This window comes from Pezoporus wallicus, unplaced genomic scaffold (genome assembly GCF_028554395.1).
Source record: "Pezoporus wallicus isolate ANWC-B61680 ecotype Strahan unplaced genomic scaffold, APGP_CSIRO_Pwel_v1 contig_3812, whole genome shotgun sequence".
In the NCBI taxonomy this organism is placed as follows: Eukaryota; Metazoa; Chordata; class Aves; order Psittaciformes; family Psittacidae; genus Pezoporus; species Pezoporus wallicus.
In genome coordinates this window covers 2462945-2478485 of record NW_026639618.1, presented here as the reverse complement: position 1 = coordinate 2478485, position 15541 = coordinate 2462945, and the positions used below count along the sequence as shown (strand labels likewise).

Here is a 15541-nt window from a genome sequence, read left to right as displayed (position 1 = left end):
TGTTTCCAGTAAAATAATCTCCAAAACTCCAGTGGCAGCAGATTCTCCTAACACAAACTTTAAATTGCCTTTGTAATATCCCACGCCCTTACAAGTGTCAGGCTCAGAAAAGTTCAGTTTTCTCAAAGAGATGAAATATTCAGGCTTAAACTTTCAAACAGCAAGAAACACAGGCATGTGGCCCATTGCCATATGAATGTGTCACTGACATTTTTCCAGGTGCCATTACATGCAGTGTACCTATTCTGGTTCAGCAGGCAGGTGCATTGCTTAAAAACGAAGCAAGAATCTAGTATCTTTTCTGTGTAAAGTAAGGCTTGTGTTTTGGGCAACTATAGTGTTTGGGGGAACTATAGTGGGTGGCTGACACGCCAGAAGGCTGTGCTGCCATCCAGCGAGACCTGGACAGGCTGGAGAGTTGGGCAGGGAATAACTTGATGAAATATAACAAGGGAAAGTGTAGAGTCCTGCATCTGGGCAGGAACAGCCCCAGGTTCCAGTACAGGTTGGGGAACGACCTGTTAGAGAGCAGTGTAGGGGAGAGGGACCTGGGGGTCCTAGTGGATGACAGGATGACCATGAGCCAACACTGTGCCCTTGTGGCTAAGAAGGCCAATGGCATCCTGGGGTGTATTAGAAGGGGGTGGTTAGTAGGTCGAGAGAGGTCCTCCTTTCCCTCTACTCTGCCCTGGTGAGACCGCATCTGGAATATTGTGTCCAGTTCTGGGCCCCTCAGTTCAAGAAGGACAGGGAGCTGCTGGAGAGAGTCCAGCGCAGGGCAACAAAGATGATTAAGGGAGTGGAGCATCTCCCTTATGAGGAAAGACTGAGGGAGCTGGGTCCTTATAGTTCAGAGAAGAGGAGACTGAGGGGTGACCTTATTAGTGTCTATAAATATATAAAGGGGGAGTGTCACGAGGATGGAGCCAGGCTCTACTCAGTGGCAAACAATGCTAGGACAAGGGGTAATGGGTACAAACTGGAACACAAGAGGTTCCACTTAAACTTGAGAAGAAACTTCTTCTCAGTGAGGGTGACGGAACACTGGAACAGGCTGCCCAGGGAGGTTGTGGAGTCTCCTTCCCTGGAGACATTCAAAACCCGCCTGGACACATTCCTGTGTAACATTATCTAGGTGTTCCTGCTCCGGCAGGGGTATTGGACTAGATGATCTTTTGAGGTCCCTTCCAATCTCTAGCATACTGTGATACTGTGATAGTGAATACAAGGCTGTACTTAATCCCTGTGTTCGAGTAAAAAGCTTACTCTGTGTGATTCCACACATGGCATGGCCTCTTTGCTCCTTTTGAAATTACTTTCTTATTCACAGGATATCTTTAATAGTAGCCTCTCACATCCCACTCTCATATCCCATAGGGAGAGTGAAAGTCTTGATAACAAGGTCCCTGTGTTTATCTGTGAAGGTATGTGGTGGACTGACCCCAGCCCATAGCCAAGCCCCTATTTCACTTCTTGTTCACTCCCATTGCACAGGATGGAGAGAAAACAGAATGATAGTGAGAAGACTTGTGCATCACATTTCAGAAGCAATGGAACAGATGCAATCTCTTAAATACTCATTCTTTTATTTCTTTTGTGCGTCTATGCCCCAAAAACAAGGGGGTCAGAAGAAGATATAACAGGAACCCTCAGGTCTCTCCAGCAGACAGTTTTGCTAAGTGCACACTTGAATAACTATATACAACTGTTAACTGTGATCATCTTCAGTAGCAGTGTGCCCTGCACAGGCAATTCCTAATACTCACTACAGCTTCAGGAAGCAGTGTTCTGTGTAAGCCTTGTGTTATTCAAGGATCTCAGCCATTTGTGTTCTGCTGACCACAGCACTGTTAGCCAAAAGGAAATGAAATATCCCCTGGCCTATCAACCCACGTTAGCAAAGGTCCTTCCTTATAAATGAGGTCACACTGTACACCCACTGTGTTCAGATACCACTGATCATCAAATGCAAGTCACTAAAGTAAGGCCCTTTGCGCACTTCTTTCTACAGCACATACAACATTCTGTTTTACTGATAAATAATAATCTTCTGAAGTGTCAAATATTCATCCAGTGCTTTCATCCACTGCATCCATCCTACTTTCCACAGAGGAGCTCAATGTGAGGATATAAGATCAGGCTACATAACTGCAGGCATTTTGTGCCAAAGTCTTTTTAACTACTAGTATTTCTCATGAGGCTAATTGTGATTTTGGAAGTTACTGGTTCCAATACTGAATTCCGTTCCACATTTTTTTCTAATTTTCTTCAAGAGAATCAAAGTGAGGAGACTGGTTTTATGGTTTTGGTTTTTCTTTTATTTGAAATAAGAAAGTAATAAGGTGCGGGAGTGATAGAAGAATGGTAAAGGTGGGAGCTGCAACAGCATAGAAAAACCCCCAGGGACAAACATCAAATGCAATAAAGTAGCTACAGGACCAGAATGTGAGCTTGGAAAATTCAATTTCTTTTCTGTTAAGAATGGAGGTTTCAGAGGCCATGCGTGGTTTCAGCCATGCACTGAGACAGGCAACCTTTTAGCAATTGCTTGACTACATGTAAAAGCATTATATTAAAAAATGGAACAGGTATCCTGGACAGTATCATAATAAGGTATTTCTGCACATGAAGGAGATACTTAAAAATGTAAGCTCTCCTCATGGGAAGGGTGGGCTTGTTTTTTTCCAGTGCTTAACTTTTTCATGGCTTTCTTCAGTAACTGTTTTCCAATGCATGTTTGTAGTTTATCCACTCTTTTTACATTCCTGGTGCTTATAGGTATTTTTATTATTAATGGATCATTTACTGCGGCACGTCAAAACCTTCAGGATACAACTAACTGGCACAAAAAAAAAAGAGGAACTACAATAAAATTGCCTAATTGAAAATGCATTTGATGAAAAAGACTGGCATTTTAAGTGCTAATTTTGGCCTGTGAAACTTCTAAGAAAAGTTATTTGCCCAAAGTTATGGTATGCTTTTAAGCAAAGCCAGTCTCTTCCTATAGTATCAAGTTAGAAAATTACGTAAGCATAGAGAGTAGATTATCATTTTATCACTACAGTGTAAAGATTCCACTTGTCTATTCCCAGTTAACTGACTTCTCCCTGAAATCAGTGAAAGGGTGTAAAGACACAAAAGACACATCTCAGGCTACTGAACTGAATTCTCTTGCACAAATCAGAATGTTGGCCATGAAGTTAATTCCTTGTCAGAGATAGCTTCCCATGTCATTTTTCTTTTGATGTCAATTTGTTCAGCCTTATCTTCATTATCAACTAATGCACCTTCTGATTCTTGATGATGCACAATCATCAAGAATATATCACATGCTGAATATAACAACCTTCTCTAAGGAGAACAAGAAAAGAGGAAACAAATAAAGTAAGCATACCAAAAATCCAAACCGTTTTGTCTTCTTCCTGTGATCTCCAAAGTAAAACCATGTAGTTGTTTAAAAGAACTAAAATAGACCTGATATATTTACTTAGAAATATTAAAAGGGGGAGAGGGATGTTCTGTTCAAAAAAAAGCAATGGCTAGTGTGGTGGGTTGACCTTGGATGCCAGGTGCCCACTGAAGCTGCTCTGTCACTGCTCTCCTCAGCTGGACAGGGGAGAGAAATAAGGACAGGGAGAGATCACTCACCAGTTACTGTCACAGGCAAAACAGACTTGACTTGCAGAAATCAGTTTCATTTAATACCAATCAAATTAGAGCAGGGTAATGAGAAATAAAATCTGATCTTAAAACACCTTCCCCCTTCCTCCCACCCTCCCTTCTTCCTAGGCTCAACTTCTCTCCTGATTTTCTCTGCCTCCTCCCCTAGTGGCACAGGGGGACAGGGAGTGGGGGTGCAGTCCTTCAGGAACAGACTGCTCCAGCATCGGTCCCTTCCATGGGGTGCATCCTTCCTGAATAGGCTGCTCCAGTGTGGGTCCCTTCCATGGGGTGCAGTCCTTCAGGAACAGACTGCTTCAACGCAGGTCTCCTGCAGGGTCACAGCTCCTGCCGCAAACCTGCTCCAGCATGGGCTCCTCTCTCCAGCGAGGCCACAAGTCCTGCCAGGAACCTGCTCCAGCGTGGGCTGCCCATGGGGTCACAGCCTTCTTTGGGCATCCGCCTGCTCCAGCGTGGGGTCCTCCCCAGGCTGCAGGTGGAGATCTCCTCTCCATGGACCTCCACCGGCTGCTGGGGCACAGCCTGCCTCACCATGGGCTGCACCACGGGCTGCACCACAGGCTACAGGAAGTATCTGCTCCAGCACCTGGAGCACCTTCTGCCCCTCCTGATCTCCTTCTGCACTGATCTAGCGTCTGCAGAGCTCTTGCTCTCACATATTCTCACTCCTCTCTTCCAGCTGATGCTGCACAGCAGTTTTTCTCCCTTCTCAACTAAGTTATCCCAAAGGATCTACCCCTGTTGCTGATGGGCTCAACCTTGGCCATGAGCGGGTCTGTTTTGAAGCTGCCTGATACTGGCTCTGTCGGACATCTCACAACAGCCACCCCTGTGGCCCCCCACTACCAAAACCTTGCCACAAAAACACAATACAGATACTTCCATAGACATAATAGGAGACAAGATGTGAAGCATCACTCCATTCTTCCCCTCTATCTACCTAGCACATCAACTACCACATAATCAGTGTTTGGCAAGATATCTTCTTGTCTTCTGTGTTCTTCCCACTCCCCAGATTGAAATTACAATTCCAGTCCTGGGAACTCTGCAAATACTTCCTATTTTCCTAGATTATGGCACTCTTGCATCACTCAGGAGCTTCTACAAGCTCTGCAAGTACAGAGGGAGCAGTACTGCAGCATGTTACATGTGCAGATGGCAACTAACGAGTGCAGATCTTGATGAACAGTGCAGGGAGGAAAGACTGCTCCTAAAGAGTGCCATTGTGTGTCCTTACAGCAGCATGAAACCAGTTGTTTAACATGCGTTTCTTAGAGCTGCATCAACCAAAAATGCTGCATAAACTAAATAATGTGTATCAGTGTGTTTATTCAGCAAGAGAAAAGATTTAGTTAAATTAGGTAAGATCTCATTTTGTTCATCATTCATGTGAATTTTGTCCTTGAGGACAAAAAAGAGAGAAAAGCTGGTATAACATTTGAGAATCCCACTGATTATTTTCAGCCCTATAATTTATTTCAGCTCTAGTAAGAAAGCTGAAGTTGCCTGCAAATCTCAAAGTATTTGCTACTATAAGCAGTCACTTAAAAGCCTGTATAGGTATCTCCTGTATTCTATTTCTTACCCATAAAAGCCACCAGTGTGTAGCAAAACTAAGCATCGTAACCTCTACATTAAATGTGTTCTTCTTACAATATACAATTTAAAAGATAGTTATTATGGGACATACTGTGATGGGCAGTTATGGTATTTAAGCCAGGAGTAATTTTCTAACTAAGGAGTATGATAACAGGAGAGCCAGAAAGGTGCAGAAAGCTTTATCACATACAAAATTCTCACCTGCTGAGTTCATACCAATCCATAAAGAACAGAGCTTGTCACAGCCATGTTCATTATACATTCAGCTGCCACATTCTTAAGAGATGCCAGAAAAGCAGGTGCTGTAAAAGATGAACATACATGGTGAAGGCTAAAATTCAAAAGCTCAAAACCAGACAATGAAAGGAAGGGGCAGCAATGAACAATAAACATTCTGACAAATATAATTTAGCATATTAAATGCTTCTGTGGCCTGTACATAGCTCAGAAAATTTCAAAACTACACCTAGAAAAGTATTTTGAGACACACTCTAACGGGGTGTTACTGTCTTGTGTTTATTATGCGTTTGTTTCCAAATCTTGTAATTGAAAACCCTACCCTTCTTTTTAAATCAGTTCATTTTTTCAAATTTAAGTGTGTCTGGTGCTAAGACTTTTTGCAGATAACCACAGAGCATAAGATTTGGCCAAAAGCAACACATTCAGATTAAAAAGGTCTGACAGAGGACAACTTTGGGATAATCGAGAGCTGAGATGTTTTTCTTGCCAAGCTACAAGCATTTACCAAGTGCCAGCTATTAAGGGAAATTTTTGTTACCAGGCCTTCATCAAAGCTCTTGATAAAGAACGGCTTTCACTTCAAGTAATCCACATGTCACAGCAATTTCATGTTACTTAATTCTACTTCTGCATCACCTAGCATCTCAAAAACAGAGCTGAACTCACAGGCCAAGAGACAGTCTTCTCTGCAAACAGCTATACTCTGCTGGAGCTGGTTTCATGTGCAGTGTGACTGGGGAAGCCCAAGTTCTTGTAGTGCCTGGCTTATCTCTGTGCAGGTATGAGAAGTGCAGCATGAAGCTTTCCTCCCACTTTGGATATACAGAAGGTCTCCTTCAGTGACACCTTTCCATAAATACTGTATATTTACACACAAGGTATTCACATTATGGATAAAGTCAGAGGAATAGTTTTGTTAGGTCAGAACTGAACCCTAGACCTGTATCCTGTCCAGCAGCAATCAAGGACTTCTGTTTGAGAAAAAGAAGCTCCCCAGTTCAAATACCTTTGGAAAAAACAAGTCACATTAACAAAAGTGGTGCTTCAACAACTTCCACGCCTCCTTGAGCTCACTTCCACAGTGACACTGCTGGCAGGCAATCTGCTGATAATGCAAGTGGTTTCTTCGTTCTTCAAAAAAATGCTCGCTTAAAAAAAACCCCAAAGTCTTTTAATGGTGCAGCCACATGATGAAAATGAATTCATTAAAAATATAATAACAAGTAATTTCAAAAATGTATCTTTCTCTGAGCTTTATGACAAGCTTTGCTGTGCTACAGACAGTTTCTGTAAGAGTATGTGGAATATGAGAGCATTTGGTTCATTAAGTCATCTGGTTAAAGACTATTCAGTATGAAAGAAATTAGAAATGAGAAAGGAAGTGATATATTAAACACACAAAACTTGCCAGATAAGCAGGTGGTAACAAAGACAAGAGTGAAGAGCAGAACTCTCCAGGCCATTAAAGAAGATGCCCAGAAAGCCACCCTGAAGGGGTCAACCAGGCTTTGTCTCTGGTCAGAAGGGGGAAACACAATTATTGCGAGTATTTGAGGAGGCAGATGGAACTGTGCAAAACATTTTCTGGGATATCTGCATGGGCTTGTGGGACTATGCAAAACTTTGTATGGAATGTACACGGAACTGGCCAAAGGTAGGGAAGGACCAGGGTGGATCTAGGAGGATGAGTGGGAAAATGGGGTGGAGGGAGTCTCACATACGAGCCGGCAGCAGTCAGTACAGTTGCCTGGCTGAGCTCTCTGCCTGAGCACAGCAGCCTATCCTGTCTTCTTATTAAGCCCCTTTCTTAATTAGTTACCCTCCTTAATTAGTTATCTTTCCCCAGTGACTTTAATCCTGTGGATGTGTAATCCATTAGCAGACTTAAGTTGGCCAAGACAGTTAGCAGGAGTTCAGGAACCCAAGGTCCAGACATGGGTATCAGACAGACCGAGGGGCCATGCTGATGTCTAATGCGGGTGTGCTGGTGAGTGTAGGGAGTTAAGGGCATGTGAGAAGTCACCTGGGAATTTCAGTGCTGATCAGCTGGAGAGGGGAGCAGAACTGCACTATCCATGCTTACCCTGTACATGATTTCTGGTAGAGTTGTATGTGCTGTTGTGGTGTGCATGGCTGGCTGTGTTAGTGTCCTCCATGCATGCTTGCATATGCAGACACTTATCCAGGACACACAAGCTGAGGAACCCTCCCAAATCCAAACAGCATACGTAGATGGACTTCTGCAGCCTGAAGCAGCAATCCCCAGGTCCCAGAGACTACTGGATCCAGCAGCTCCCATGAGATCCTTAGGCTTATTGTTAAAAAGTCCACTTTACAGATGGATCATGGGAATAGCAAAAGAACTGAACTTGAATATGGCAAATTTTATTATATGCAAAATACTGACAAAGTATCAAAGAAAATGCAAAAAAAAACCCTGTACTTCTTTATACTGTGATGGGATTCTTTTAACATTTAAAAATTATTTAACATAATTTAAAAGAATTGTACAGAAGTGAAATACAATCTACAGAATGGTACTGCAAGTAGTTTATCCTACAGTTAATGCTGTCTTCAGTACGATGAAGAAGGAGAAATCTGTGCTGTCATTTTGTCTTCTGGCCAGCCTCCTGAACTTATTTTACCATGCCAATTGCATTACAACTTGTCTGTGATGGTATTATTTACCAGCTGAACAGGAAAAGAGTTATCTCCTCACAACGGTATTTGACACCCTGCTCTGGATTATCTCTTACTTTGCAATTAGTTTAAATGATGGCTAGTTCAAGCTCTCACTTACTTTTTTTGTCCTTTTTATCTCCAATCTGCAATAGCTGCTGTTATCACTGCAGACTCCCCATTCTAGCTGTGAGATGTGGAAAGAGTTCTTAATAAGGAATAACTGCCTGTCTTTGGGCACTTAATCAGTTGCCACCGCTCCCTCCTAAAAAAGAAAAAAACTACATGAAGAAAAAATAATTAATCTACTAAAGTTTTCCTCTTGCTAAGTATTCCTGTCCAATTTTTTAAATAATTAAAACTATTAATTATAGTTAAGAGTTAGATGGAGGAAGTGGGACTCCACACTACTGTGTGAACACATTGGCCATGGGACGGAAGGTTAATAAAGACCAATGAATTCAGTGTATCACTTGGCTCACAGGCCTGTGGCCACCTATGTCTGTGATACTCATAAACACACACAACTGTCTCCTGAAGGCAGCTGGAAAGAAGGTTTTAATGACAGAAAAATACTGTTAACAGTGTGAGATTCCATGGAAATACTCTGAATCACTCATTCTTCACACTTTTCATCCTGTAAGTACTTTTAAATATCCTTCTGATACACGGACAGACTCCACAACTGGTTAAAAGTTGTAAAGTAGGTATGCTTTTATTCAGCGCTGAGACGCACGGGGATAATTCCTCAAAGTCATGCGTGCCTCAGTGTTGTTTCTCTCTACATTTATTCTCTAAAGTTATATATATTCATAAGGTTGCACAATACGCCTATACATATTCATGTCCTATCCCCGCTTCGTATTATAATGAGCTAGAAGGTCCTTTGCGCCTGTGCAGTGCCCCCTCTGGTCATGGGCAGGGGTCTCAAGATGAAGTAAATGAGTCTTCCTCCTGTGGGTAGGGGTCTTCAGATGAAGTAAATGAGTCTTCCTCTTCTTGAACTTTCCATCTTTTAGTCTTCATGTATGGCCTTAGGGTTTGGTCGGTGTCCCAGCCATAAACCATTTGCTTCACCCCCTTCAGGCATCTGCTTTTCCTTATCAATAGCTGCTTATGAGCAGAATCAGGCATCTGCTTTTCCTTGTCAATAGAACCAGGTGTCTGCTTTTCCTTATCAATAGTTAGTGCCTTTGTTCTGCTTAGTAGGCATGACAGGTACAGGCAATAGTTGTTTAAGTAATCGAATTCATCTAACCCCCTTGTACAAACAAGCCCCTTGTACAACCCCCTTGTACATTGGTCAACCCTCTGCATCACTCCCATTTAACTATTTGAATTTCTAGAATAGTAGTTAAATGCACTATTTGTCAATTTCTCTTATCACTAACTAACCTGCTGGAAGCAGATATTTTCCAACCAAATTGCTACCAAAAAGAGCAATATTACAGGTGAATGTTTGCTTAAATTAGACTTTAGAGTATTCTGACTGATTACAGCTAACTGGAAGGTACCAGCAACTTTTTGCTTGCAAGACAGTTGTCCCTGGCAGAAAGACGTCTCCCCACAATACCTGCATACTAAGACAGATGTCTCCATATCTAATCATGTTAAGGTACCACATCCCTTTGCTGCCTAAAATACAGGCATTAGGTTCAGTTTAGCTGCCAAATGTCTGGTGTGCTCATGTATTCTGTTGGACAAGGAAGAATTTGTGTAGTCTAGGTTTCTGAATGACAGTCATTTCTCCAAACTACAGTGAAACTGATTTTTCTATTGGTCATGGAAAAAGTATAATTAAAATGTAGAATATATGCTTTGGAACTTCAATTCTGTGCATACAGAGTTTACACTAATGTAGCCAATACAGGCAAACATAATTAGGCATTGAATAAGACTTCCTAAGAGAAGTATGTCAATCCATGATTAAACTACAGTCTTTGGGACAGTAACTGTAATTTAATCAGCATAGTATCATAGAATCAACCAGGTTAGAAAAGACCTGTAAGATCATCAAGTCCAACCATTATCCCAGCACTGCCAAGCCCACCACTAAACCATGTCACTGAGGGCCCCATCTACGCAGTTTTTTAACACTCCAAGGGACGGTGATTACACCACTGTCCTGGGCAGCCTGTTCCAATGCCTGACCACCCTCTCGGTGAAGAAAGTTTTCCTAATATACGATCTAAACCTCCCCTGGTGCAGCTTGAGGCTGTTTCCTCTTGTCTTACCACTCGTCTTGGGTAGAGACCAGCCACCTCCTCTGTCCATCCTCCTTTCACGTAGTCATAACAGTAAGGTCTGCCCTGAGCCTTCTCCAGACTAAACAACCCCAGTTCCCTCAGGTGAATTAGACAAACTAAAACTGTGTTTCTGATCTCAGCAAAGACAGGAGCTAGCACAGCACTGCAAACAAAGGGTAATGGACTAGCTTTCAGTTAATCAGTGGGAGAGCCCTCGCTGGCCTCACCTCCGCCGGGCGAGCAGCACCCAGCCTCCCGGGTGGCGCTCAGGAGAGGCAGCCGCAGCGTGGCGGTGAGGCAGCAACAGCCACGCACTGGACACCCCCAACACCTTCCTCACCACTCCCCCACTTGCTTAGACCGTTGCGGTGCCAGGCGGGAGAGGTGGCTGTGGAGGGGAGGCAGCGCTGTGGTTAACCTGGAGGGGGACGGAGCTGCACTCGGTACCGGCTGCCCTTGTGAAGATGGGACAAACTGTTACAGAATCACAGGGTGGTTTGGGTTGGAAGGGACCTTAACACTGGTCCAGTTCGAACCCCCTGCCGCGGGCAGGGACACCTTCCAATGGACCAGGTCACTGGGGCAGCCACAGCTTCTCTGGGCAACCTATGCCAGCGCCTCAGCACCTTCATAGTGAAGAATTTCTTCCCATTAGCCAACCTAAATCTACCCTCTGCCATAGAATCATAGACTCAGTGAGGTTGGAAAAGACCTTTAAGATCATCAGGTCCAACCATTACCCCAGGACTGCCAAGACCACCACTAACCCATGTCACTGAGGACCTCACCTACACGGGTTTTGAACACTTCCAGGGACGGTGATTCCAGCACTGCCCTGGGCAGCCTGTTCCAATGCCTGAGCACCCTCTTGGTGAAGAATTTCTTCCCAGTATCCAATCTAAACCTCCCCTGCCACAGCTTGAGGCTGTTAGCTCTTGTCCTAAAGCCAGTGTTGTCCTATGGTCAGTTTAAAGCCATTCTCTCTTGTCTAATCCCTGCATGCACTTGTAAGAGGTCCCTCTCCAGATTTCTTGTTGGTTCCTGTCAGGTACTGAAGGCTGCTCTAAGGTCTCTCTGGAGATTTCTTCAGGCTGAACAAGCCCAGCTCTCTGAGCCTGTCTCTGTAGCAGAGGTGCTCCAGCCCTCGGAGCATCTTCATGGCCTCCTCAGGACCTGCACCAACAGGTCCATGTCCTTCTTGCGTTGGGGCCTCAGAGCTGAATGTGGTGGTGGGTCAAGAAGTAACCACAGTGAGTGAGGGACATCTGGAGTGGCCTCTTCCCACTCCCAGTTTCTTGGCTAAGTGAGAAGAACAGAGGCAAGGTCAGATCTCCTGTGCATGGAGGGAATTGCTGCCTGTCTGGAGTTTCAGCCTGCCAGTAAGGGATTGTTTCCAAAGTAGCTGTTCTCAAGGGAGAGCAAGGGTATGCTAGACAAAGGTGTGGAAGTAAATCATGCACACTAAATACCTAAGTTGCCTTGAAGTTGCTTTTGTTTGTACTTTACTTTCCATATTGCATATGGTAAGATTTCCCTCACTTGGATTTCTGCAATGACAGAACAGCCAACTGCCCATCATGGAGGCAAGTACCGAAAAGATCAGGAAGATGTATACCCTAGGCTACAAAAATTGAACATTGAGCCATCTTGCAAAGCATACAGAACTGGTCTCTACTTCTAAACAGTACAAAGTATCAGATCATGACCTTTGCTGTGAAATTTTTGTGAATCACATTGATCCAAACTGTATTGCAGTCATGTCTAAATGACCTTTCTTGCTTCCTTCTTTCAGCAGTATCTGTTCATCTTTTTGACCTGTTTTCACGTAGGGCAGCTGAATGGACTCATTTTCTCTGCTGTCAGAATGCTAAGTTGGTGAGGCAGCACCTCAAGTGGCATGACCAGAGGTTCCCTGCGGAAATGAGCTGTCTCGCTGTGAGAGTCTTTGCAAAAAGAACAGGCTCAGATCTCCACAAAGACTGTCCTCAAAGGCTAACCTTTCTTCTCTGGAAAGAAAAGCAGTTGTTACCATATCCTTGAAGTTGTATTTTAAGGCCATACATTCCTACCACTGGCTATATTTAATAGTAAGACTCGATGGCAGGAGTAAGTTGGGTTTCATCCCTTGTTCATTTCTGAATATCCTGAAGGCAGCATCCTCCTAGACTGCTACTTCTGAGCATCTGCTCATCTCTGCTGAGAGGAGGGGTTTGGGTTTGCATTTTATTGTCTATTTGGAATGTTGTGGAGCCATAAGCTTCCAGATTTTTAATTAGATGGACAGTCTCTTCTTCTGCTTGAGTCAGTTGGATTCTGATAGCAAGTTTGAAGCAGGGTGGTGGACACTAATAATTTAACTGGTATGCAGTGATTAATCAGTTTTTGCTAATTCAAGTAATTTTATTTGTTAAGTACTAGTTCCTATGCTGGGTGATATCTAAACATAAATGTCAGGACTCAGCATTGGCACTGATAGGAAATATTTTTAAATCATTTAATATAACTTGTTGCTTCTTAATCTTGTTTGGAACCAAAAAAATCTTGCTGACGTCTTCAGATGGGCTACTCCTTTCAGATTACTGGGTGCCATTTATAAATCGTAAAGCCTGAACAACTAGGCATTGCTTGTTCCTAATTAACTCATGTCAACCTTCTGCTGTTGTAAAAAATGTGTAGTTATCTTATCTTTCACATTAAATTTGATGCTTTTGGTTTTCAGATGTGTTCTAAAAGAACTGCAGTCATTGGGAAAAGCTCTTTATGGAGCAAAATTAATTGCCCAAAGTTTTCAAGTTCGAAACTGTTCTCACCACAAGGATCCTGTCAGTGGTTCGGGCTGTTTACTTTCCATGATTGAAGAAGGCAACCCTCATCACTTCTTTATTGCTACACAGGTAAATGCTCATGGAGAACGTAACGTTGTTTCATTTCAGGTGATCCTTTGATACCTAAGGATAAGGAAACTTAAAGAAACCTCCATTATGAGACTTCTAAATAGCTTATGGGAATTAATCTTGTAAAGCTGTAAAGCCTTACTGGCTTTTAATGTGTTTGTTAACTATGAAGTAGGGAATCTTTCATCTACTTGAAAAATTAGGTTTTTTTACCCTAGAAGGATATTGCTTACTTTAGCAGGTGTAGAAAGCATGCTGACTACCTATTGACATGTAAGCAAACAATTGATGAATGTTACTTTACATATTGCTTGTGTGTGCATTCCCTGCCCCTGTTTTGCACAGTAGTCTGAAAATAAAGTGTTAAATGACCATATAACTTTCATTTTAAGAAACTTGGGACATTTTAAATAAGAATAAAGGTAGAAATTGTGTACAAATAAGATGGGCAGATTTTTTCTTGGGTCTGTTACTAGGACTGTATGTCTAACTCATATACAATATGTATATAATGGTTTACAGTAGAATGCTGTATACTTACGTAAGACACAAGGAATCTAACATTCTTGTTATATGAGTAATGATGTTACTTCTTGTGAAGTGGTGGAGCGCATACCAATGAACTGGTACTTCTTCCTCAGAAAATGCACGTATGCTTACACATGCATGAAAAAAGGAAATGTTAATAAATTTTCCATCAGAAGGACAGCTTATCAGAAGGAGAGAAATTGAAATTTAAATTGCTCTGAAATGCACTGCCATGTATATCTGATAGATTAAGTTTCTTATCTTTTTCATAATGTAATTTATCTTCATAGTTTTGTATTGAAAGTAGGTGCATTTGAATTGCAAATATCATTTAATCCTAAAATATTGACTAAAGTATTTAATTTTGCAGGACCAGGATTTAGCAAACAAGGTGAAAAAGAAGGCTGGCATTCCTCTCCTCTTTATTATTCAGAACACCATGGTGCTAGACAAACCTTCTACTAAATCTTTGGCAGTTGTTCAAAAGTTGCAGACCAATCAGCTTGTTCCAGAGCACCAAAAACAAAGTATTGTGCAGCTTAAAGAGCAAGAAGGACTAGCAAAGCAAGGAGGTGAAAAGAGAAGAAAACGTAAAAGGGCAGGCGGCCCGAATCCCCTCAGCTGTCTGAAGAAGAAAAAGAAGAAAACACAGGAGGGTCAGGAGCCTTCTTCTGAGAAGAAGAAAAGAAGAAAAAGAAAACGAAATAGAGTTAAAGCAGAAGCTGTGCAGTCAGTGCAAAAGAATGAAGAAGAGTAACCCCAGCTTTGTAAACAATGCAGGACTTGAACCTTGTTTGAACTTTGCAAAAAGAAAGGTTAATATGCACTCATGTGAAATTAAGTTGTGAATATTAAAACTTATTTTTATTAGGTGGTACAGCTCATTACTGCATCTTGATGTCTCTGGGTGGTTGTCCCTGCAATTTATTCTGTTGTTTAGTCACTGGGTTTCTGACAAAATATTTAGGAACTCTCATATTTCATTATTCTCTTAAGCATCCTGATTCCTGTCAGAGAACTCATGTGATCAATGAGAATTCTTTAGAATTGTTTGTGTTCCATATGAATTTTGGTGGGATACTAGACTTCTTCCTAAATCTACGTTGCTATTCATACTAAAACTAGTTCTGACGCTTGTTTTGGTATAGAATGTGAAACTGACATAAAAGAGCAGAGTATCTTCTTTATCTCTGTTGTTTTAATAGAAAAGTTAACACTTCCGCAAAGTGATCAGATGCTCTCAAGAAGTCCCTTCCAGCCTAAGTTACTGTGTAAATTCCATGTGAACTGGTATGTCTGTTGTTTATGATCTTTGTTATTAAGAAGATCCAGAAGGCATGGAATTGGGTTCATACTCCTGACATTATAATAGTATCTCTAGTGTATCTAGTTTATCTTTAGTTTGCACACAGGCAAAGCAAAACAAGGAATTCATCCATCACTTCCAATGGGTAGGCGGATGTTCAGCCATCTCCAGGAAAGCAGGGCTTTGTGATGTGTCACAGTTACTTGGGAAGACAAACACCATCACTCTGAATGTCCTCCCTTCCTTCATCTTCCCCGTTTCACATGCCGGTGTGGAATATCCCTTCGATCAGTTGGGGTCAGCTGTCCTGGCTGTGTCCCCTCCCAGGTTCTTGTGCACCCCAGCCTGCACACTGATGGGATGAGGAG

The 15541-nt window shown here is 42.4% G+C and overlaps 1 protein-coding gene across 2 annotated transcripts; it reads left to right on the top strand.

The window, feature by feature from the left end:
- The first annotated feature begins 11676 nt into the window (after positions 1–11676).
- Positions 11677–14735, top strand: UTP23 (UTP23 small subunit processome component). 2 transcript variants are annotated; one of them, XM_057415258.1, is made up of 3 exons: positions 11677–11884; positions 13165–13339; positions 14238–14735. In XM_057415258.1, exons 2-3 carry the CDS (start codon positions 13295–13297, stop codon positions 14622–14624), a joined length of 432 nt encoding a protein of 143 aa, XP_057271241.1. In that variant the 5' UTR covers positions 11677–11884; positions 13165–13294; the 3' UTR covers positions 14625–14735. The 2 variants fall into 2 exon arrangements, with proteins under 2 accessions (XP_057271241.1, XP_057271239.1); XM_057415256.1 differs by lacking the exon at positions 11677–11884 and having other exon boundaries at positions 13074–13339.
- Positions 14736–15541: the final 806 nt, after the last annotated feature.

Excerpts from the sequence above, each read along its gene's own strand:
- UTP23 (XM_057415256.1), top strand. The coding sequence starts at position 13,088 with ATGTCAACCTTCTGCTGTTGTAAAAAATGTGTAGTTATCTTATCTTTC. Across the intron at positions 13,340-14,237 it reads ACTTCTTTATTGCTACACAG|GACCAGGATTTAGCAAACAA; the intron begins GTAAATGCTCAT and ends TTAATTTTGCAG.